Source organism: Mercenaria mercenaria, unplaced genomic scaffold, assembly GCF_021730395.1.
Source record: "Mercenaria mercenaria strain notata unplaced genomic scaffold, MADL_Memer_1 contig_2103, whole genome shotgun sequence".
Classification (NCBI taxonomy): domain Eukaryota; kingdom Metazoa; phylum Mollusca; class Bivalvia; order Venerida; family Veneridae; genus Mercenaria; species Mercenaria mercenaria.
This window is the reverse complement of record NW_026460140.1, coordinates 21958-46017: the sequence shown is the minus strand read 5'-3', so window position 1 is coordinate 46017 and position 24060 is coordinate 21958. Positions and strand designations below refer to the sequence as shown.

Sequence of the window (24060 nt, the reverse complement as noted above, 5' to 3'; positions counted from 1 at the left end):
AAATAAAATAAACCAAATTACAGAGTATACTTTCCGCAAATCAGCTTTAATTATTATAGTTGTTTGTATAACAGTTACTTGTAGAGTCCATTAAATATATATTACAACAAATGTAATGTCAAGTCGGTGCTAGAGGGCGTGAGGGGTGCTGTCGATTTTATTACCTTTTCTAATTTCAGTCAAACCGAGCCTGCCTTGTACTATTATGCTTGATTGGCTTTTATGCTTCGGAGCTCCCACTAATCTTTTTATCAACATCAATGTACTTGAAATGGGCGTCGCGTAGAATCGAGTTGTCTTTGAATAGGTTTCCATAATGATGGGATCATTTTCCCAAAAAGTCTTTAATATTTCCAGATTACTGTCGTCATAACAGTCGCGGGTAAATTCTATTAATCAATATGTAGCAAAAGTTGATACAATACAATTTAAGGAATATTGTATTACTATTTTCCTTATCGTAACAGTCCCGTTTACATAATTGGTTAAATTAAATTGAAAGTGTTTATGACTTATGGAGACTTTCCAGCTTAAATAGTGGTCGAAGATTCCTAGTGCGGATTGGCATATAGTAAACAGCCAACCTTTTGTAGGAAGCTGGATGGATATATATACATATATATACATTCTTAAAAATCACTTACGTGTGCAAACAGTCGAATGCCTAACTCTATTTATCTACTTATTTTGTGATCAATTACAAGGAAATTAAATTCACGATGATTTAAAGACATTCTTTCTAGCATTCTTTCAAGAACCATTTCTGAAACTATATCTGTATAACTGCAACTGCCTAAAGTGTACCGATGTCGTGTACCATGCCAAATATATCATACCAGATAATCCTATCAATTATGAAACAAGCGTTGTATCAAATTCGAATTAATATCGTTTTGAGAAACCTCAATGTGTTAAATTTTATTTATAAAATTGTACCAAATCATTATGCTTTAGCATCAAATGATAAAAAACAAGTACCTCAAAATAATATATATATTATACAAACCTGTTCCCCGCAAGTAAGTGCTAACTTCCCCACATGAATCAGTGGAGGAGGACTAATGATTTCAGACACAATGTCTTTTATCAAATCGTCAAGGAGAACATACACCTCGCCTGTAGATGTTGCTTTCGGCTAGTTCTTTTAAATATAAATGTACTTATGCATATAAATCACAATTTCTAAAAGTTAATCTTTTTACCTTCAGGCTTTGAAAATGTGATAAACACAACGTTTTCATCTTCGTCGTCACTCCATATCGATTCAATTGGGCCTCCCCCAGATCGTTTTTCATTTTCAAAATAGTATGTAAGAGTTTCCTTTGTTACTGTCTTTTGAACACCTCTAACTTTCACCGTACTGACATTTTCATCCGTAGAGACATCACCTGCTGATCGGGTTGTCACAAGCATTACTTCTAATCCTTGTTTACTGTGGTTTTTTGCTACTACTCTCTCTGCGACTGAAATCATGAATGAATAGTACTTGGTTATTGCGAAATCTGTAATAGGCATAGTGTTAATTTTGTCTCATATTTATAATACAATCTGATCCGTATCTAGGTGACGTTTGAAAAAGAAATAAATTGAACTTTCCAATAAGCATTTATTTTATGATGCCACAACAGAACACATTACCACAGTCTTATAACAGTGTTGAAATATAAACACCACTGCATACATTATGGATGTAAATAAAAATAGAAACCAACCTTCCTGGTCCTTAAAAGTTATATATGCAACATTCTTCCCAGTGTCAACAGAACTATTTACAATCACACCGCCACCAGAACGTTTCTTAATTTTGAAATAAAGTAGTAATTTGTCCAATTCATGTTCTATGTCGGACGGTCCATGTACTTCTATTGTGCAGAAATCCTCTTTCTCCTCTTCATAAACTTGAATTGTGATTGTTCGCCCTTTCATTTGTAAAGTCTTACTTCGTAGAATGAAATCCACAGCTGTATATTTAAAATTGGAATTAACACTACATAATCAGCATGGTGAAATAAATATTTGTTATATTTATTATTAAAATCATTAATTATTCGTTAATGGCACGTGATTACATAAAATACTTATCGAACTTTGTAATTCCCTTCTATTTTTGGCAATACCTTTCACATATTAGTAACAGTACAGATATGAAATATCTCACATGTTTAAAAATATTTTTTTTTTATATATTTAATAACATATTTCAGTTTTAATAACATCAAGTAATGCAATTATTTCATTTCATTCAAGTTAAGTCCTCTACCCATTTAGAAAACACACACACACACACGCACACACACAAACACAAACACACACACAAAATAACAATCTAGTTTCATAGTTTGCTATTTTATTAAACATGAAATGTCATTTTAGAGATACAGAGGGTCAGGTCTTGAATTTTTACTGATACTAGTATTCGTCAATTATCAAAATAAAAGGTAAAATTAGGCTTGTTTGAAGCAATGAGCGCAGGAAAAACAACCACAGCTACACACATTAAAACATGGGCCGTAGAAACTGAAGTGAATAGATATAGCAAACGGAGTTCTTCAAATACCAAATAAAAAAGTCCAGCAGGAAAGGCCACATTCAAAGAATGCTGCCAGGTATACAACATTTCACGTGGAAATAGGGGTCAGAATATGGACTGAGGATATGTGTACATAAACAAAAATGAATGCAAAGATAAAAGCACTGACGCAACGAACAGACATAAACATACATATAAAATCGGACCATACCAGGAAACGATATAAAGATTGGGGGAAGGAATGGGGGTAAGATAAAAAGGGGGCCGATAAATGGGAGTAAGGGAAGATTCTTCACCAGCATACAAGACAACATACATAACATAGAAAACAGTACGAACAGGAACAAAATGAAATAATGGGGGTAGTATATGGGACGATTTGTGTGTTAACAAATGGACGCCATCTTGGATGACCTAGTTACTATTTATAGTAACTCATTTGCATATAAGAAATAAAGTAAGTACGCATGCGTGGCGGACATTTTGAATTCAAATTTAGAATGACATGAAATGTTTATTTTAAGAATGACATCAGAAGTTAATTTTAGAATGATCTATTTACAGAAAATGTATCCATGAAGTAACCGGAGCTGACTCGTATACCAATCCAGGGCGCGGTCGCGCACGTTAAGGGTCAGGTGCTCAGCCCTAGACGGGAAGATAACATGAACATAAAAAACAAGATATTACAGGGAAATCAAATGAAATTATATATTAATAATATTTAATTAACAATAGCTAATAGATTTATCAATGACCTAAATGAATAAATACATTTTATAACAAAGCGAACTATATTAATAAACAAAAGAACAAGTTAATAATAGTTAAACAAAATATTTATAACATTTGTAATTAAAACAAAAACTTTAAGCATTGCGTATGATAGATACGTCTTTAAAACAAGAAAAGTTAACTGAAAAAAATAACTTTTTGCTGACGATGTTTCCTCCTTGGCGTCCAGTGACAAAGTGACCCCACTGATATGTTGACTAGTCCTGAATGCACATGTTTAACTTTTTTTGTGACAACATCACGTAGGCGCCACTCGTGATCGTCTATTTTTAAATTCCATTATTCACATGTACAGCACTATACCCAACAAAGAAGCTTTGTTCTATTCAAATTGAATGGTCTTTTGAAAAATTAATGAATAGATTATTTGTCTATTCAAAACTATTGACCAAAAAGTATGGGCGCCGCTTTGTGTAAACAATACCGGAAGTATTTTGGACAATAGATGAAAAAAATACTTTGTCCCATTCAAATTCAATGGTTCTTTATATCATGACCTATAGCTGAACTTTTTCGGCTAAAGATGAAAGAATTCTTTGTTCCATTGAAATTGAAAAGACATTTGTTATAAAGTGATTTGAGAACCCATTTACTGATTCTATATATGTTTTACCATTATTTTTCACTTTTGCGTGTACTGTATATCAAAATGATCAGAGTATTGTTATTTTTACGATGCAGCTGTATGTTTCATGCTAATGTAATGTCCCTAGATTAGTTAAACCCTAGAAAACCGTCTTTAGCTCTGTGGCAACCATTGAAAACTTTACACTCAATCGCTAGAATGAATCATAACCTTTAAAATAAATATGGAGTTTTCGGTTCGATTTTCAAAATCGTTTTCGAGTTATGGCCTTTTAAAGGGTTTTAAATCAAAATTTCAAATTCTTTCTAGTCTAGTCTTGTCCCGTAGAGTCCAAACATACATTTTGTTATATTGTGCTACAGGCCATCTCTTACAGTTTCAGAGATATTAAAGTTTGAAAATGTTATAACACATTTGTGACGCCATCATTTGGCGCTAAATTCAAGACTGACGACTTACATTTTGAAAATGCAATGGCTTTCTTATTGATGTCAAACAAAAGCGTTGACGAGACCAAACAATTGGTAGCAATTAAATGGAAATGGAATCACTCATGCGTGAAATGGTGATTTTTTCTTTATGGCTTTTCTGAATATACTTGTGTTTGGTATCTTACGGAATGGTTTGACAACGTCTATCAGCTCACGGTGTCACACCGAAAGTGAAATCACTCATGCGTAAAATACAACTTTTCTCCCTTAAAGCTCAACTGAAGGTAGCCGTGTTTGGTATCCTACGAATTGGTTCGACGGGATCTGTTGACTTGTTTACATTAAATGAATGCGTGGTCTGTCATGCGTACAATGCATCAAAGTAAGCTTATCTGATCCTTATACTTCGATGTCTAAAATGGCAGTGAATGGATTCACAAGGTAAAGCATAATAGATAGGGTAAAAGCAATGATCTGATTGGTCAATATAATAGATTGTGTTAAATATTAAATATTCTGATTGGTCACTTATGGATATAAGTCAAAAGTCAATTTGACTATGACAGAAGGCGTTACGTGTTACTGCAACCATCACCACCAGTACCCCTATCAACGCTGCAGTTTACGTTTTTATAAGATTAAATTCAAATTCATGGGATATAAATAACAAAGCCATATTTCTATTAACATATTTTATTGCGCAAACTCGTATTACTGCTACAAACTACATGTATCCATTAAAATAAGACATAATAAAGTCATTCAACTTCTTGCATTGCACATCAAGTCGCTTTAAAATGTCCTTCATTTTTTGTCCAGAGAATCGGTTCATAATGTAATATACGCAATACAGCCCCCATGTGTCTGGACCTGTGTCTTTTTTTTGTCCTTGTGTGTTTATTTTGTGTGTGTGTGTGTGTGTGTGTGTGTGTGTCTTTTGGGAGGCTGCGTATTTGGAACGTGGCTTTCCATGTTGGATATTCTTCCTTGTTTTTGTACCTGATAGAAGTTCATCTAATAAGGCTTCTTTAACACTTGATCAAAATGAACTTTGTAGTGCTCAGGACTGTTATCCAGTGAATCGAAAAATTCGTCGGGTCGTCTAGTAAAAATAAAAGCTCACCCTATCTTTTCCGGATCCTTGGCTCGAATCTGTATTTGAAATGACGTATTGTCCTCTACCAATCTTAATTTGATCCGCAGCACATATTGGTACTATTTTAGCATCCCCTCAAGTTTGTAGTTATTCATTTTAAAATCTAAATGTATTCCAGTCAATAGTATCTTGTGTCATGCCTTCGCGATATTTCTTACGTCATTGGCTATCCAAATCAAAGGTCATAGTTTTGTCCATTTCATTCCTATATTGCTTCATATAGCTATGATTTTGTGACCGTCTTATTTCCGACCTAGCAATATCGACCGCTTGAGCTACGGGTGTCACTAATTTAACTACGGGAAGTTCTTCACCTTTTTGTTCTTGTTTTGTTGCTTCCCTGTCATGTTCCTCTTTTAACTCTGCCATTGTTGTGAGAAGTGCACCACTACCCACAGAGTAACGACCCTTATGATAAGGGCGTACGTACCCGTCCCTCAAGTCTTTGAAATGTTGATACCACTTTTCTGGGTCCGAGATATGCGGTACCCATTTTTGCTGTTTATAATTGTACACTTCACTGGAACCCAATTTGGCGTTGTGAAAGTAACAGCACGGCGATCCTTCTTACAACGTTCATTCATCATCACCCGATTTTTGATCATCATCATTGTCTTTATTATTCTTCATTGGATACTCTTCTTTGCCTTCATGATCGGACCACAATAGGTCTTTTCCAAGTGCAATGGCTTCTCGAATAGATTCTTTGACAGACATGTCGTGTTGACGCCTAAGTTTCTTAGCTGACTGTAGAATCTACTGCTGAGTAAGATCTTCTTGTAGCTCATAAAAAATCAATAAGAAATCGGGCATGATTTTGTGTGAGTTTCTTTCTTATCTGAGGCAATTCGTCATTATCAGTGAGACGGTAAGCTTCTTCAAAGCAGAGTTTTTTTTCTTTTGTATTGTTGTGTTAACTTAGTTTTTTTAAATTGTTCCTAAATAGATTGTATAGATTGTCTGAGAGGTTCATGAAAACGCTTATCCCATATCCCACGACGTGATCGCTCTTCTTTAAGCTCAACTTTTCTACGTTTACCAGGAGGTCCCATAAACAAAGATCGTTTCTGTATAGGGTTTTTTTTTCATAAATTTTAGTCCAGTTTTCTAATGAATCATCATCATCATCACCATCCATTTTATTATTATCATGTTCGTCAGATAAATTTCATTTGCTACTGAAATAGTTTTTTGGTTTATATTCTCCATCTGTTGGTTTTCTCTCTCTTCTTTTTTTTTGGATTGTCTAACTCAAATATGTTATCGCGTAAACGGTGCTGTTCTGGTGTGTTCGATTTTAGATCTATTACCAGCTATCAATGCGGTCTTGATGTCGCTTGTTCAAACCGTTTCTTAAAGATGTTGTTACTGGACGAAGGATAAATTCTCCTTGCTAATGTGGCTAGATGATGTCTTTCGATAGGGTTATCAAAGAGCACCAGATACTGCGTATTCAAAGCAATATATCTACAGGTTGTACCTTGAGGGAGCACACTTTGGGTGAGATTTATAACAGATATGTTCCTGTAGTGACTGTCTTTTGTAAAGAGATCAGCAATTATTTGTTCGCATTTACCTTCAGTCATCAAGTCTTCAAGGACCAGCAGGTTCCTTTAATCAGGATTGGCAAGCAATTACCCGGGGCGGGTAAACGTGTTTTTTCCGTTTAAATGCTACAAATTGTTCGGTCTTGTCAAGCGCTTTTGACTGAAAATCCAAGATCATCAAAATCGTACAAATAAGGAAGATAACGCATTTTCAAAATTTAAATTTAAGTTGTCAACTTTGAATTTAGCGCCAAATGATGACATCACTAATGTGTACTACCATTTGCAAACTTTAACATTTCTGAACCGGTAAGAGATAGCATGTAGAAGTAAATATGTTTAGAATCTACGTGACGACACCTTCCAACGATGTTTGTCTCAAAATTTTGACTTAAAAAAATAATAAAGGACCTTTCATTTTCAATGGGACAAGAAATCTTTTTTATCTTTTGTCCAAAAATTTTCAGCTCTAGGTCATGATATAACGGACCATTGAATTCCAATGAGACAAAGGATTCTTTTCATCTATTGTCCAAATAGTTCCGCTAGTACTGTGCGTCCATACTTTATGGTCAATAGTTTTAAATAAGCAAAAAATCTTTTCAATTATTGTTCAATACAAAGAACCATTCAATTTCAAAAGAACAAAGACCTCTTTCTTGGATAGTGTGTTACAGTACATATGAATGGTGAAATTAAAAATAGACGATCACGAGTGACGCACGCGTGATGTTTTCTACAAATAGAGTTGAGCATGCGCATTCAGGACTAGCATCACTGGAGTCATATTTTCATGTGACGCCTAGAAGAAAACAAAAATTAATTTGTTTTCAGTTAACTTAATCGCTTCTTTTAAACACGTAAATGTTCTTTGTAATGCTTACTGTTTCTTGTTTTAATTAGAATGTTATAAAAATTAAATATTTTGTTTTAAACTCATATTAACTTGTTCATTGTTTACCAATATAGGTCGTATTATTTATTCATTTAGATCATGGATAAATCTGTATGATTAGATATTGTTAATTAAATATAATTAATGTATAGTTTTATTTGATTTCCCTGTAATATCTTGTTGTTTTGTTGTTGTTTTTTCTTCTTCATGTTACCTTTTCGTCTAGGGCTGAGCACCTGACCTTTTAGATCGGTATACATGTCAGCTCTGTATACTTCAGGGTGACATTTTCTATAAATAGAACAATCTAAAACTAAGTCTTTGATGTCATTCTTAAATAAAACATTTGATGTCATTCTAAAACAGAATTCAAAACATGTCCGCCTGGTCCTGTCTTCATTTCTTATATGCAAAAGAGTTACTATAAATAGAAAGTAGGCCATCCAAGCCAAGATAGCCTTCATTTGTTAACAAACAAACCGTCCCTCTACTACTAACAGGAACTGCTTTGGAACGGTTAGTAACCTCTGTACTAGAACTGGTTTGGAGAATGCTAACCTTAAATTCTTCCTATGTTATACTGGATAGACGAGGCAGTGTAAAGAGAATATTAAAAAAAAAACGAAATTTAATTGTGTGTCTAACACTTGGCAGGATAAGTTTGCCTTGTTTTAAATTCTAGATTTTTATTTTTATTTTCGTGACTTTTTGAATTCAGGTACAAAGTGAATAAGATGATATAATAACAAAATTTGTATTATTCGTATATTTCTAAAGATCTTAGAATATTCGCAGAACTCCTGTAGGTAATATGAATGATATTGCCAAAATATCAAAGGGCATAAAATGTGTTTTTAAGTTAGTTTATAAATAAACTTTTGAATTAAGAAATATATTTTAATATCTAAGAATATGTAGTAACTTATTTTTAACTACAGCAAGTTTTGAATACAAGAAATTTGTATTTTAATTTGAAACAATCACTTTACAATCTTCAAAGTAAAGCTTACCTGCTTGGTCACGAAACTGTACTACTGCTGTAGCATCATCGGGATTTATATCAACACTTTCAACTTGCATTTCACATGTACTTTCAAAGTCCTCGAAATAAAGTTCCACAAATTCCTTGTCAACTGAACTTGGTAGCCCAGTAATTAGAATTTTTCTTGAAGCTGAATCTTTACACGCATTTCCACTGTTCTTTGTCGGCTTGTACAGCGACACATCAAGCAGTTGACCTTTTAGGTAATGCTCAGGCCTATCGACAACACGTTGTGCAACTAAAACAAATACATTCATGTAATTGTTTGAAAAACCTGCGTGCACTTATGTAACTTATATAAAAAATCATGTAAGACATAAAACATACGCACTCGAGATTTATTTATTACGCATCCGAAATCCTGTTTTATTTTACTCACTGTTAAAATATTATTTGTTAGTTCTAACAAGATCCGTAAACATATAAAAGCCTGAATATCATTCTATGATAGCATATACTTGGTATTTACATTTTACCCATGAGACACCAACCTGGACATTTAACCGCTATCCATTATATATAGTAACACAAGTTATAAAATATAGTCACATTATTATAATAAAATGTCGTAATGACGCGTGTATGGGAGCCATTAGACTTCTGCAAAACCTCTTACAAACGAACATGATATGATTCAGCAGTGACTTTATATAAATATAGGTATATGACGTCAGGCTCAAGTTAAGATTAAATAACAAAGTCTGTTGTTTTTGGATAAGATAATCCGACTTCACAAACTATCTACCCATTGTACTTTTGAATTCTCTCTTTTAAAAGCTAATGATACCTTCTTCTGTTTCAAATGTAACGTAAGCAACATTTTTGTCCTTGTCAGATGTGCATTTAACAACAGGCCCTCCCCCAGACCGAGTACTGTTTTTAAAGTATAAAGTCACCGCATCTAACTGCCTGTCAATATTGGGAAGTCCTTGAACTTGTATTGTGCACAGTCGGACCGGTTCATCTCCATGTATCTTCACGTCTAAAATGTGTCCGTCTATTTTGATAGGCTGACTTTTCAAAATGGTTTGGGCGCCTGAAAGTATGAATACTTAATAAAGATATGATAAGGCTATCGTACGCCAATTTTACGGTCATGTGAAATAGGCCAATAAAGGGCATCGATGCACTTCTTTCTTCAACTACAGTACATAACTTTACAGATTCTGAGGAAGGAAATACACATATGTTTCAATCTCACATACCATCCTTGAATAATCCAGATGCGAGAAATGATATAATAACACAAGATGAAACAAGTTATTTCAAATAAAGCCCGAGTATTCCACTAGAAACACAAAACACATCAAAACAAACTAATAATCTACTTTACCGAGAAGTAATGAAATATGCATCATATCCATTCACTTGGATAATTTTATACAGACACTGTACATTGAATGGACTTATTGTTCCCAAGGACAAAAATAATAATAAAACAGTCCAAGACCAGCTGAGTTTAAACACCGACACAACACATAAAGACTGCTAGTGTGATAGTGAAATAAAGACTGCTTATGAGATAGTAAAATAAAAACTAAAAAGATCTTCGAAATTTATTGAATGCAATCAAGCAAAATAATAAAGACTTTGTTTGAATTGATATGTTTATGAGAGGTTATGTGCATTAGCCTCCCCTACCCCCAAGCACCGTCTGAAGCGGAAGTCTGTAAAGATATACACAAAATGATCTCCATAATCACAAAAGAACCAAAAAATATCAGCAATGAGTTCAAGCCGCTATGATGATTTTTTCCAGAATTCCTTAAAAAGGAAGCAATGTGAGATTGGTTTCAGACTTTCGGGGCAAATGCGAACTATCTACCATTTTATGCATATAAACAGGCTGGCGAGAAAATCTGTTTGGGCACAACTGCCTAAAACTGTTGTAGTTAAACCTGAAAGTACAACCACAATAGTGCATTTTTTCTCTACTGAAACAACTCAAAACAATAATGACATTTTAGTATCTTGGAATTTTCAGTTTGTACACGAAAGACTTACTGTTTGGTTCATCAAGCTCTAGTATAACTGTTGAGTCTTCTTCCCCTGGACATTCGCCGATGACATGCACATCTTTAAACATATCTTCCAAGTGCAAGGCAAGCATTTCTCTTACTGCTGCATTCACGCCTGATATCAGTAGCTTATTCGACTTGACCGGAGAAGTGGTTTCGAGTACTTTCGGTGATTTAAGAGCAACCTCAATGGGCTGTGACTTCAATTTGTGATCATCCTTTTCTGCTACCTGTTTAGCAACTAAAAGGGAAAAGTAAATGATAACGTTATTTGTATCATATATCATATCAGAAATGTTTTATTAACCTCTTAAACCAGTATCAAACTAGTTGTGTGTCCATAGGACACTGAATCCCCAATTTCTACCGCTGTAGATCATATTTTACATGTTGACACTGAAGGGCTAAAACATTTTTCATATCATTGTGGGATGACGGGGGTAAGGATACAACAGGACATCATCATTAAGAACATATATTAAAATAAAGTATGGTTGGATCATCAATTGGTGGAGGGGTTAAATTCCAAATAAAACTACATGCTTAATCCTATGATGTTTGATAACTCTATTTGATTAACCACACAAATTCAGATGTAAGGATAAAGGTAATCTAAGTGCCCGCATCTTGTAAAATAAGTTATTCAGCTGATTTATAGCAACGAATTAGTTTTTATGCCATTAAATGACCTGGATCTTAAGACTTCTTTAGACATAAGGCACTGTATTATTGTTTTTTAACGTAAATTGAAATCTTGAAAGAATGTTATTCACTTTAACAACAGAATAATTTTGAACGAGACCTAAAAGAATAGAAACGATTGAGTAGCTGTAATGATGTCGCTTCCATAAGCTTTTGCTTTGGGAAAATGGTTCTATTTAGGTTCTTCAAGCTTTCATTAATGAGATAACAACGCTGTGATAATAATTCCTTTGAACCTCTACTATATAATGAAAGTTTTTCTCAATAAGGTAATTACTTTTGCTCGATTCAAATGTAATTTCAGCTAAACCAGGCTCAACTAGACGACATTCAGTGACATTTTCACCCCCTGAGCGTCTCTTGTTGCTAAAATACATCTTTAGTGTTTTCTCCTTTATACAATCGTGTGGTCCTCTCACTACTACAGTACAAGGTTCTTCTTGAATGTGATCTTGTTTTACTTCGATATTTACTTTCTGCCCTTCAATGTCTACTTCTTTTTTCTGCACGATTGTTTCTACAGCTGGAAACAGTAAAGTCATATCTTTGAAAAGAATTTGCATTTTTATGTTCTTAAATCTTTCGATACGTAAGCAATTCTAAATAACATTAATGTTGCCATCAATGAAGATGAAATTAATTACAGATAGTTGTTTCTTCAACACACTAAAAAGTTTAATAATGGCGTCATCGACCTTCATCACGCTTACAGTTTAATGTCTATCATAGTTCTAACATTAAATCATATTGTGTACCAGTGCGGTAATAATATGAGTCAAAGGCATAGATTGTGCATAAATTGACTGATTTCGGTAAAGCAGGAAAGTGATATGGATTTTAGCCATTTTCAGTTCCTTCCCAAACTGTCCATATTCAAACAGAAAAAAGAAAGGGATACACTAAGTATACAAAAAAATGAAGAATTTTCATGGTTACGTTTTCAATGACTAAAACAAGATAGAAAAGAAACCTTCAGAATTTTCAAATTGTACAATAGCTGTGTTCGCGTCTGGATCTATCTCAACGTTTACAACATGGAATCCCTCTCCAAAAGTTTCAGCATCTTCAAAAACCAGTTCTAGTGTCGATTCATCAACTCCATGCGGTAAATTTGTAATGATAATAGACTTTGATTTTTCTCGTTCAGCGTCGGCTTCTTCCCTTTTTCTGAGCAAGGCGGCATCCAGCAGAACTATATTGAGTGGTTTATCTTTGTATTTATGATCTTTTCTTGCCGCCACCGCTTTGGCCGCTGAAAATATAGCTTCTTGTAAAAGCATAACTTGACAAAGTCAATTCATAAATCTCAGGAAACATTTAACGTTTTTAAGAGCTTTTCGCACTTACAATAGCTTTTAAATTCACTAGTTTGTTTCTGGTTTGCTGAGGGTGTGCTACATAACTATCGTTTTTCTTAAATGGGAAACACAACATTTTGTAACAACATTGCAGTCCCTGATTTAACGCTACATAAAATTAAATGTCAACATGTTTCCTAACTCAACGGCATTGAATTTAAATTGATATATATTGAATATTAGAGCATTATGAGGAACAATCGAAGATATTTATGCCAAGTGAAAATGTTTAAGATAAAAAGTTAAAAATCAAATGCAGCTTTCATGAAGTATTTTCATATATATTAAATTACACAGTACACCTAAAACGAAAACCTGTAAACATATGCTTGCTTAACGATGTTTAAAAAATGCCATGAAATACGAACACTTGTGTTATGCGTGTTCTATGCATACATTTTATCTCGCTAACTGTGTTAAACAACAAGTACGCACGTAGTTTTTTTGTCAATAATAAAAGTCGTTAAATAATGTTAATTAACAATTTCGCAGACTAATTTATTCAAATATTTACAATAATTACTATCGGTAATTACTAATTAACATACTGTCTGCCGATTCAAAAGTGATTGTGATGGTCTCAGTTTCTTCTGACAATGAGCATTCGTCTATTTTGCCTCCACCGGAACGCAAATTGTTGCTAAAGTACATTTTTATTATCTTTATACTTTTCTCTGTGATAACACCAGGTTCTGATGTCACTTCTATTGTTTTTGGTTCATCCTGTATCGGCTGCTGTGTTTCAAACAATTCGACATAAACCTTTTGACCTTCCATATCAATTGGTTGCCTTTTTATTAACATCTCATTCACTGAAATAAATTAATAAATGTTATAACAATGTTTGTATCTGTCACATTTATACGCAGTTAATGTATTTTTCCTAGCTGTTTCATCTGATAGAGAATTAAATTAAAAGAACCATTGACTAGCTTTTTTGTTAGCACTTTCACTTACAAAGTATATTGATTGAAATAAAGAAATGTAGCAAAAGTATACGACAGAGACTGAAAATTCTAAAACAGTCTAGCATATTCTTTAATTTTTCTGAAAAGAAAAATAAGCATAACCAAGATGTTAAATTGAGTATTTTACATTCGTTTCATTACGCGTGACATTTCGCACAAAGATATTGAACATTTCTATCATGCAGTTCTACATAAAACATACCTTCTTGCTTTTCAAATTCTATTATGGCTGCCATGCCATTTTCAATAAATTCTATTGATATGATCTTTGTATCACTGCCAAACTTTTCCTCAAAATACATTTCTAGATAGTCTTCATCTGTATCTTCTGGTAGGTTGAACAACTTAAGTTTACCTGCCGCATGACTTTGTAGTGGATTATCAGGAGCTTCTTCTTCAAATGTATTTGTAAATAAATTGGGCCCCCAAGAAGCACCTATATATTTTGAAAATATTGTTTTCAGTGGAACACCAATCATAAAACAGGATAAAAATCACATTTTATAATTAAATACTTACAGAAGCATTTCGAGTTTGACGCATTTCTCAACATACCCAAGAGTTTATTTATCACTATTAAATTCTGAAAATAGGTATTTCCTTGTTTACTTAGTTCTAAGAATAACAACAAAGCTATGTATTCACCTGTAACAGTTAAAACAAAAATATCTTATTTATCATGTTACATTTAACAAATGACATTTAAGGACTTCGGACACTTTCTATATGAATTTGCCTACTCCAAGAGTAAAAAATAAACTGCTAAGAAATAAGTATTTAATTACATATGCCATCAAAATACATATTTGAGATTATTTCTTAATGTCAAATTTTCAATATTTATTTCATAGAACAGTGATTTTTGTTCTAAATAGAATTACGTACCCTGTTATATAGATATAAAAAGTGTTTTGCTTTATACAACATTGTTCCCACCCGTGCATCAAAACCATATTTGGCCAGCATATGTAGATACTAATTATACACATTTTCTGTGACTATTGTGATGATGCAAGGGGTGGAACAGTACTTTTAAACAAAAAATATAACTACAGGGTGTTCCCAAATGTGAAGTAACCAATACTTTTCATATTCATTTTTGATAAATTGATAGTCACATATTTTACACCTGTTTATAACTCAAATACTATACAAATGTTTGAAAGGGTACACATAGGCATGTTATACATGTAAAGTAGTGAAAGAAGCAAATACTGTGAATTCATTATTATTTCTTGGGTTAAATTTTCATTGGCTTATCCTGGTTGTTTGTTGCAGTTGATTCAGTAGATTGACAAATATGTGCTTTAACATACTTGCAACACACCAGGTAATCTTCTGCATGCACAAAACACACACACCTAGCGACGTGCACGCCACTAGCAATGAGGATGTAATTTGTTTTCCATTTTGTTTTTATTATTTTTGTATTTCTTATATAATTTTCATTTCTTTATTTTTTCATCTTCTTCTCTGCGTTTATATTTATTTCTTTTAGACACCAAATGTCACAGGCATTCATCACTTCATGTTCTTCCTTCTGTGAAAACTGAATTGAAGACTGTTCTTTGCGGCAGAATAGGCCTATGTGAAATTAAACATTTTATTTTTTCAAGAAAATATACCCTGGCCCAGATAAAATAAGAAAAACATCTTGATAGGAACAGATACAAATCAGTTTCTGCTATAATAAATTAACTAATACATTGGTTTATCATTGACTCGAAACGATTTGGGTATTGTTTAAATACCTAATGGGAATTTTGCCTTCAAAATGTAGGCTAGAAGCATATGATAGTGTCCGAAGTCCTTTGGGCAATATAAGTCATTTTGTTGAAAGTACGAGGAGTGTTCGATATGAATTGCTTATTGTCCTCTAGCTCGATATCCACGTGGGGCACGATAAAAACCAATACCTACCTGTATAGGGTTATTCAATACCTACACAACGGTGTATAAATGTACATGTTAGACTAAGTGTAAGACATAAAATTTGCCATTTGAATACACGCAATCATTGACCACTGTAGGAAAAATGGTTGGTAGAAGCGTCGACAAGAAAGATGAAATACGGGCTTACATCAAAGCTCGCTCAAAACTTGGTTGTTCTTTGAAGCAGCTGATGACTGAACTTTCTACTGCTTATGGACCTTCTTGTGTGTCTTATGACACAGTTCGGCGGTGGAAAAAGAAATTTGAGTCTGGTGTAGAGTCCATCAAAAATGCACCGAAATCAGGTAGACCAAAATCTGCATCTCGTAAAGAAATCGTTTCCAAAATAAAGGAAATCATTGAAGGAGATGCCAGATTTACAGTTCGTGATATTGCACGAAAGGTAGGCATATCACTATCAACGGTTCACCTTATTTTGAAGAAGCATTTGAAAGTCAGAAAGATTTCTGCTAGATGGGTGCCACATCTGTTGACTGATGAGCAAAAGAGGCAACGGGTTAAAGTGGCCAAAAAGCTGCTTCAAGTGTTTCCAAAATATGACAAAAAGCAGTTTGCCAATGTCGTCACAGGTGATGAAACCTGGGTCCATTATTTTGAGCCCTTCAGAAAGGTTAGCAATAAGATCTGGGCAAATAAACACAGCAAACGCCCAATAATTGCCAAACGTTCTTTGAGTGCAAAGAAGGTTTTGTATGCAATCTTCTTCTCTGGTGAAGGAGTCGCAATAAAAGTGCCGGTGAAAAAGGGCAAAAGCATCACCGGAAAGTACTACAAAGACATAGTACTGAAGAAACTGAAAAAGTATTATCAGAAACGACGCCCTGCAACTGGTTTTAAACATGTCCGTCTTCTACATGACAATGCCCCCGCTCATACCTCCGCAATAGTTACGGCGTTTTTGAAGAAAGAAAAAGTAACTGTTTTGCCTCACCCCCCGTATTCCCCAGACCTTGCCCCATGTGATTTCTTTTTGTTTCCAAAATTGAAATCATTCCTTGCTGGGCGGAAATACCAGTCCCGACAGGCACTTGGATCTGCCATTCATCAGTACCTTAATACTGTGCCCAAATCAGCGTACCGTGACGCCTTCAAGAAGTGGATACATCGGCTGAAACTTTGCATTTCTAGCCACGGGGAGTACTTCGAGGGCATGAAATGAGCCCTTTTGGGCTAACTTGAAATTTGAAGTCTCCAGATAGAAATAAGCAATTCATTTCGAACATCCCTCGTACATGACAAGTTTGTGTCATAATCATGTTTTGAATGCATTCTTATATTTAAAAAAACAATTCTTGAACGGTTTTCAAGCAGGTTATTTACTGTTGACAGTTTGTTGTAATGTCCGTAAGTTTTAATTTGCTCGTGTAAAAATACGATGTTAATACTAATACTGATTTATTTTAGGTCGCTGTGAAACATATTCTGTCACCTTTATACATATTAATCGCTATCAACACTTCAATTGTGATGAAATTCATCGCCATGAGAGTAAGGGAGAAGAGAAGACTTTTCCCGTTTTTAAAGCTGAGCGCCAAGCTACTGGTACCATTTTTCGTGTCTTTGGTAAATGTTGGACGAGGATATAACCTATGTCTTCCCGTACTCGAAACCGATGCTCTAGCACAAGGTCATCGAGGCGGTTAGTTAATGTTGTTATCCAGAGGGGTTGTAAATGTATTTTTACTTAGGTTCAGCTTTTGGCCTTAAAAATGACAGTAAGCATATATAATGACTGCATTTTGAATACGCCAACAGTAGAACTATACCTTGCAAAATTATGCATACACTGAAAAAGGTTTTGTGCAAAACTAGAATGTTGAAGCCAAAAGGCGAATAAAGACGAGCCCATAATAAGTTGACACACCGCCTGAATTTAACTATCTTGACCTAAAGTAATGTCATTTAACAGGAACGATCATTCACAGAAAAAATACTTTTTACCAGGAAGAGGTAAAAATACAGCTAAAAGTTGATATATCATCCATGTTGTACTACAGAGAAGTGGTTTTTCTTACGACCAATAATAAAAAAAGTTATAAAATAAGCTTTTTATAGAAAAAAACAAACAAACGGAAGTTATTCTTTAAAGACAATCAATTGTAAGTCCACAATAAGGGAACTGCCAAATGAAAATGTTAAAGTTATTGCCTAACATCTTATATCACGATTGACCCCTAAGTGTGGTACTGACCTTTCAGATAGGGACCTGGGATTTGCACGCGACGATTTGTCTCACAGAAGTGAACATTTACGCCAGATAAAAAATGATTGCTCCATACTTACAAATTATGACCCGGACAAGCTCTAAAATGAACTGTAACCGCTAATAGTCACATTGACTTAGATAGAAACATTGAGTTATATGCGACGTTCCATTTAACTGAGGTAAACATTCGTGCCATATATAAACAAGATTCTTTATGCATGTCAAAGTTATGGCCCGGACAATATCTAACATGAACTTTGACTTCTGGACCTTGAAATGTGAACTTGACCTTTAAGATAGGAACTTAGTATATGGGCATGACACTCTATTTCATTGAGATAAACATTCATGCCAAATATAAACAGATTGATCATGCATGTCAAACTTATTTTCCGTACAAAATAATACGGGCACACGCACTCATTAACGCACATAACCGAACAGCCTTCTGCAAGCGGGCTCAACAAGAACTTTGTAAGCAAATTCTATTTAATCATTTCTGAGATATGAGTTCTATATAATTAGTACGATATGTCAGCTTTTAAAGCCTGAAGATGATTAGACAATGTATTCAGGTAATATTACAAAATGTTTCAAGGCAATTTTATTTAAAAATACAGAAATAAAATCTTATGCATCATAGGATTTCGGCTAACCGCTCATTGATGAGAAACCAGGATACAAAGAAAGTATCATGTTATAGATAATAACTAGACGGTCGACCTATTTCCCAGATGAATCACAAAATACCTCTGGTATACCAGGAAAGATATAAATCCTACATATCTTCAGTATATATTCACTTTAAGACTGAGGTAACGGATTAAATGTGAGCGCGTTTGTATGATAATCATTATCTCATTATTTGTGACGAACGACATTGGATGAGTTTTAGTCCTAAGTCTCGCTCGGGGCGAATAATTCTTCAGGAAAGGAAGCCATCAAGCTAGCATACGGAAGGTCAGTGGTTCTACCCAGGTACCAGCCCGTGATAAAATAATCCACAATTAAAAGCCGGAATGTCGCCGTTTGAACTATTATTGAATCGGCTCGACGTTAAAGCGAACAAACACAATGAAAATACATTCTTGTAATCAGTCAGGTGAGTTACTTAAACCAGTGATCAGAAAAATCACTAAACACAGTGATTTTTTTGCCCGTTCGTTTAGCTGTAAGATTTGTTTCCCTTTCACTTATAGATCAACATCACTTAGATAAGTGATCACTTCAAAGTTCACCAATCACTTAAATAAGTCATTTCTTGAATTAAATTAAAGAGGGGGATAACTCTATTTTTGCTACCACGGTTCCGTTTACGTACAGTAGTTTCGTCCCTTGATTTACCGCAAACACTTAAACAAGTGATCTCAAAGAATAATTTATATTTCAAATTATAATTTGATACACAATTTATGTGACAGAGTTATATTTAATTTCAGACTGGGCTGTATTTATTATACTTGTATTTAAAATCAACTTTTCATGAGACGAGTCATCTTATCAACTAGGTATTGCCAACTTCTAATCTGGATTATTTGTACAAACTGCAAATCAGTTTTCATGTGAAATCATTTTTCCGTTATTTACAACATTATCTTTTTCTCAAATTTCTTGACTATTTTTGCCACAAAATAGGATGACTGTACATAACCTCTACATTGCCAACCACATTTTATGAACTAGATGCCCACGGGCAACATGTCGAGCCCTCCCTTTGATCTCTAACTGTGGCCTTGACCTTTGAAATAGTAACCTGGGCTTTGCACAGGACACTCCGTCTTAGAATTTGACATTCATGCAAAATATAAACAAGATTCCACATTGCATAGTTATGGGCCGTACAGGAGCTGACATGACATTTGACCTCCAACTTTGAGACTGGAATTTGGGCAAGCCACTCCATCTCACCGAGGTTAACATTCATGCCAAATATAAACAAGAGCTCCGCCAAGCGGGGCAATATACGCCTGAAGGGTTACATCTGAGGATGGCAGCAAAATTTAAAGATCTTGACTGTTGAAGCCCAAAGGACAGGAACAACAAAGGGAAGAAATTTTTTAAAAAATTCTAAGTCCACAAAAAAATCTTTACCAGGTACAGGTATGTATAAAAATATACCTTAAAATCGGAGGTACCATCTTTGTTGAACCACAGAAAAGTGGTCTCGGTTTTTCCCTACGGCCAAAAATAAAAGTTTCAAAATAAGCTATTTATAGTAACATAAAAGGGAAGTAATTCAAACTTTTTTTATTGTAAGTGAACAAAAAAGGGATCTGCCAAATAACAAGAGCTGTCCGTAAGACAGCGAAGCTCGATTATTCGAAATATTGTCCCAGAAGCAGGAAAATATTATCCAAAAGGTTAAATATCAAAAGAGTTTTAAGTTCAGAAAGGGACATAATTTGACCAAAATGCATATCAGAGTTATGGGACTTGCTGCTATCAACTAGTTTTATAACCCCGAAGGCACATGTGAAGTTTCAATTCAATATCTGCATTAGTTTTGGAGATAGTAACTTGCATGTAAAACTTTAACCAGATTTTTCTTTCATGTAAAACTAACCAGATTTTTCTAAGTCCAATTTGCCCAAAACTTGCCAGTAACTTGCATGTAAAACTTTAACCAGAATTTTCTAAGTCCAAAAGGGGGCATAATTTGCTCAAAATACATGTCAGAGTTATGGGACTTGACCCAGTGAGGTTGGTAATTGATCTTGAAAAAGAAAAAATAAGTTTCAAATCTACATGCCTTTTAGAAATAGCTGTATGTACTTGCACGAAAAACGTTAACCAGAATTGTTTAAGTCCAAAAGGGGGCATAATTTGTCCAAAATGAAGGTCAGAGTTATGGGACTTGCTGCTATCAACTAGTTTTATAACCCGAAGACACATGTGAAGTTTCAATTCAATATCTGCATTAGTTTTGGAGATAGTAACTTGCATGTAAAACTTTAACCAGAATTTTTGGTAATATTAATAATGTTAAACAAATATTTCCCATACCTGACTGCTGTAGTCCATCATCCTGCTGTGATTTTATGCTGGCAGCCCCCTAATTCAAGAATGAATAAAAAGTAGCATTTAATTAAAATGTTTTCTGTTGGATTTAACACCATTTCAATATTTTTTATATATATTATCAGTTAACCTAAGCAGTGACCTTTACTTCAATTTACACTCCTTAATTACTTGCCAAATTCCCCACATGAATCAGATATGGAGGATGACCAACTCAGTTCGTTGGGAAAGCCGTTTACTAATGTTGCAAGAACATAAGGCCCGTTTGCTTATTTTTATGTGTACATGTACAGATGTTGATATATAATGTTATGAATGTTATGAATGTAAATAATACGCAATAAAATATGATTAAACCAGTCGATTACTGTGAAGGAAATATGCCTCGTGTGGAATCCAAACCTATGACATCTTGGTAGGAAGTATTATGACCTACATATAACTGCACGACTGAGCTACTTTTCAATACATTTATTATTTAACTACTGCAACCAAATATCAACTCTATGAACAACAGAAAGAATATGACATTCTAATATGACTAACAATGCTTTAATAATCACAACGATGTTATGTTGACGTCACGCCAACGTGATATTTAGCGCCATGTACGCATCGAGAAATAGCGCTTTCAAATTTCAAGGAATATTTTACTTAAATTAATAACATGTTCTCAACGAAATGTCACATTGCACAAATGTTTTGATCAATTTATACACATACTGAATTAGTTATTCGCTTTGCTGAATAATTCGCAATAATTTTCGCTCGAACTGAATTCTGCCGCAAGACGTATTGCCGTTTCCGGTCCTGGCGTGTTTTAACAAATACCTACTATTGGCGCCATGCTTGCGCGAAGAAACAGTTCCATAATATTTGATATAAATTTTACAATAAAAAACATATTAGAATCGAAATAATTTATAGCAAAACAGTGCTTTATCACTATTTATACACTCGGGCGGTTATACGTCGTCCGAAATAATTTCACTCGGGCTGGGCCCTCGTGAAATTATTACGCTCGACGTATAACCGCCCATCGTGTATAAAAAGTGATAAAGCACTGTTTTGCTATAAATTATTTCTTAAATACCACATTGTTATATACAGTGTGAACTTATTGTGCGGGTAGAATTTCATTACCTCTTCCTTGAACCAGTTTCCGGGAATACAAGACTGGTCACATTTGTGGTAATTTATGGTATATCTTTCATCACATATAACTACCTCTTCTTCCTGAATTTCGTCACATAAATGTTCAACACCTGAAACAAAAATAAAATGGTATACCAGTAACTGAATATTAATATATTTGAAAATGCATTACCGTCATTAAACGCTGTATAGGCTAATGTTAAACGATACATTCAGTGTATGTAGACCTTATTGTACTTTTTATTTCATAAATCAAGATCTGTTATTTATAGCACTTTTTGACAAGTTTACTTAAGTATCATAAGCCGCAGACACTTGGTGTCAGGAACATCCCCACCCTCCTCCGTCCCGTCTAACTATTAGCCAATATTTAGCATTTAGCCAATATTTTTAGCATTACAACACGTACTTTCATAGGTGACAGTCATAAAAACGGGTTTAGTTACCTTTCCAGCATGTTTTAAAAATACACTATTTACCATGTTTTTATGACTGTTACCTGTGCTAGTACGTGTTATTATGCTAGAAATATTGGTTATTTTGGCAGGTGGAGGGGGTTCCTGGCCGTAAGTGTCTGTGTCATAAGCCCACATTTTTGCGACATAAATATTTTGTTTGGTTTAAAGACACACTGGCAACATTTAGTTCAAACAGAGCCTTTTCCACTGTTGCGGATGAAGACGACCCTAGATATCACCCTGTGCAATATTTTAGGCAAAGGCAAGCACCTGAATAGAACCACTTAACTTCCATAAGAAACGTATAGATCTGTATTTTGCCGTTGAATGAGCTCTGTACCCCGAACCAGAGTTCGAACATAAAACGGTGAAGGCAAACGATATCGAGTCAGCGATTTTAATTTCTCCTCCACAGAGTCCACCTATGAACATATTGCGTAGATAAAAAATAGTTTGCCATTACTTAAGCACTTGACAGGGTTTCAGAATGCCCATGTCCGGAGCACATGGACTACCAAAAATCCATCGGCTATTTTTGTCTTTTCAGAGCGTGCCCGCCAGGTTTCTTTGATACTCGATGTCCAGTACTTCTAAAGTCTTCACGAAGCCGTTTACAGATCCATAGACTTTGTCAATTGCCAATTATTCAATTGTTTATCGAGTGATATAATGCCGGATGCGATAACTTTCACCTATTGACATAATCAGTCCGGGTTGTTATCCTGTCTGGAGGCAACATATATACAAAAAAATGTACACGATATTTTAGACTGATCCAATAGCATTAAAAAGTTATTGGCAAATGATTTCGCAGTGTTTTAACATTATTCCCTATCAACAAAGTATGCTGGTTTAATATAAAAGGGCCATCGCTCGCCTAACCTCAACTATTTGACTGACAAAGTTTAATGAAAAATATGCCCCGTCATGTTTAATGAAGCTCAGGTAAGCAATTCAAAGGAAGAAGACATTTTAAGATATTTCTATTTTTCTCTAGTGTCCCCTTTATGGGGCCAAGTTTCCCTCTTTGGAGAAATTTAACAAAGGACTTTATAAGAATGCTACAGACCAAGTGTGATGGATATGCATCGAACACTTCATAACAAGAAGTTGTTTAAAGATATTTTTACCTTCAGCTCCAGTGGCGCCAAAAGGGGTTAACAAAATAAATAGAGGAACTTATAATAATGCTACGTTTAGTTTAATTAGGATCCATCAACCGGTTTATGACTAGAAGTCGCA

General features: G+C 34.4%; 1 protein-coding gene across 1 annotated transcript in view; it reads right to left on the bottom strand.

The window, feature by feature from the left end:
• The window catches only part of LOC128552169 (protein mono-ADP-ribosyltransferase PARP14-like), a 54055-nt gene extending 31102 nt beyond the window's left edge, over nucleotides 1–22953 (bottom strand). Inside the window, exons 1-12 of the mRNA XM_053533192.1 lie at nucleotides 22860–22953; nucleotides 22349–22470; nucleotides 21191–21239; nucleotides 14231–14464; nucleotides 13609–13872; nucleotides 12673–12954; nucleotides 11980–12225; nucleotides 10987–11241; nucleotides 9770–10018; nucleotides 8951–9220; nucleotides 1713–1961; nucleotides 1203–1463 (exon numbers count right to left, since the gene is read on the bottom strand). Of these exons, the coding sequence (XP_053389167.1) occupies nucleotides 1203–1463; nucleotides 1713–1961; nucleotides 8951–9220; nucleotides 9770–10018; nucleotides 10987–11241; nucleotides 11980–12225; nucleotides 12673–12954; nucleotides 13609–13872; nucleotides 14231–14464; nucleotides 21191–21239; nucleotides 22349–22470; nucleotides 22860–22953 (2575 nt within the window). The remainder of the gene's footprint in view (nucleotides 1–1202; nucleotides 1464–1712; nucleotides 1962–8950; nucleotides 9221–9769; nucleotides 10019–10986; nucleotides 11242–11979; nucleotides 12226–12672; nucleotides 12955–13608; nucleotides 13873–14230; nucleotides 14465–21190; nucleotides 21240–22348; nucleotides 22471–22859) is intronic.
• Between the last annotated feature and the right edge of the window lie 1107 nt (nucleotides 22954–24060).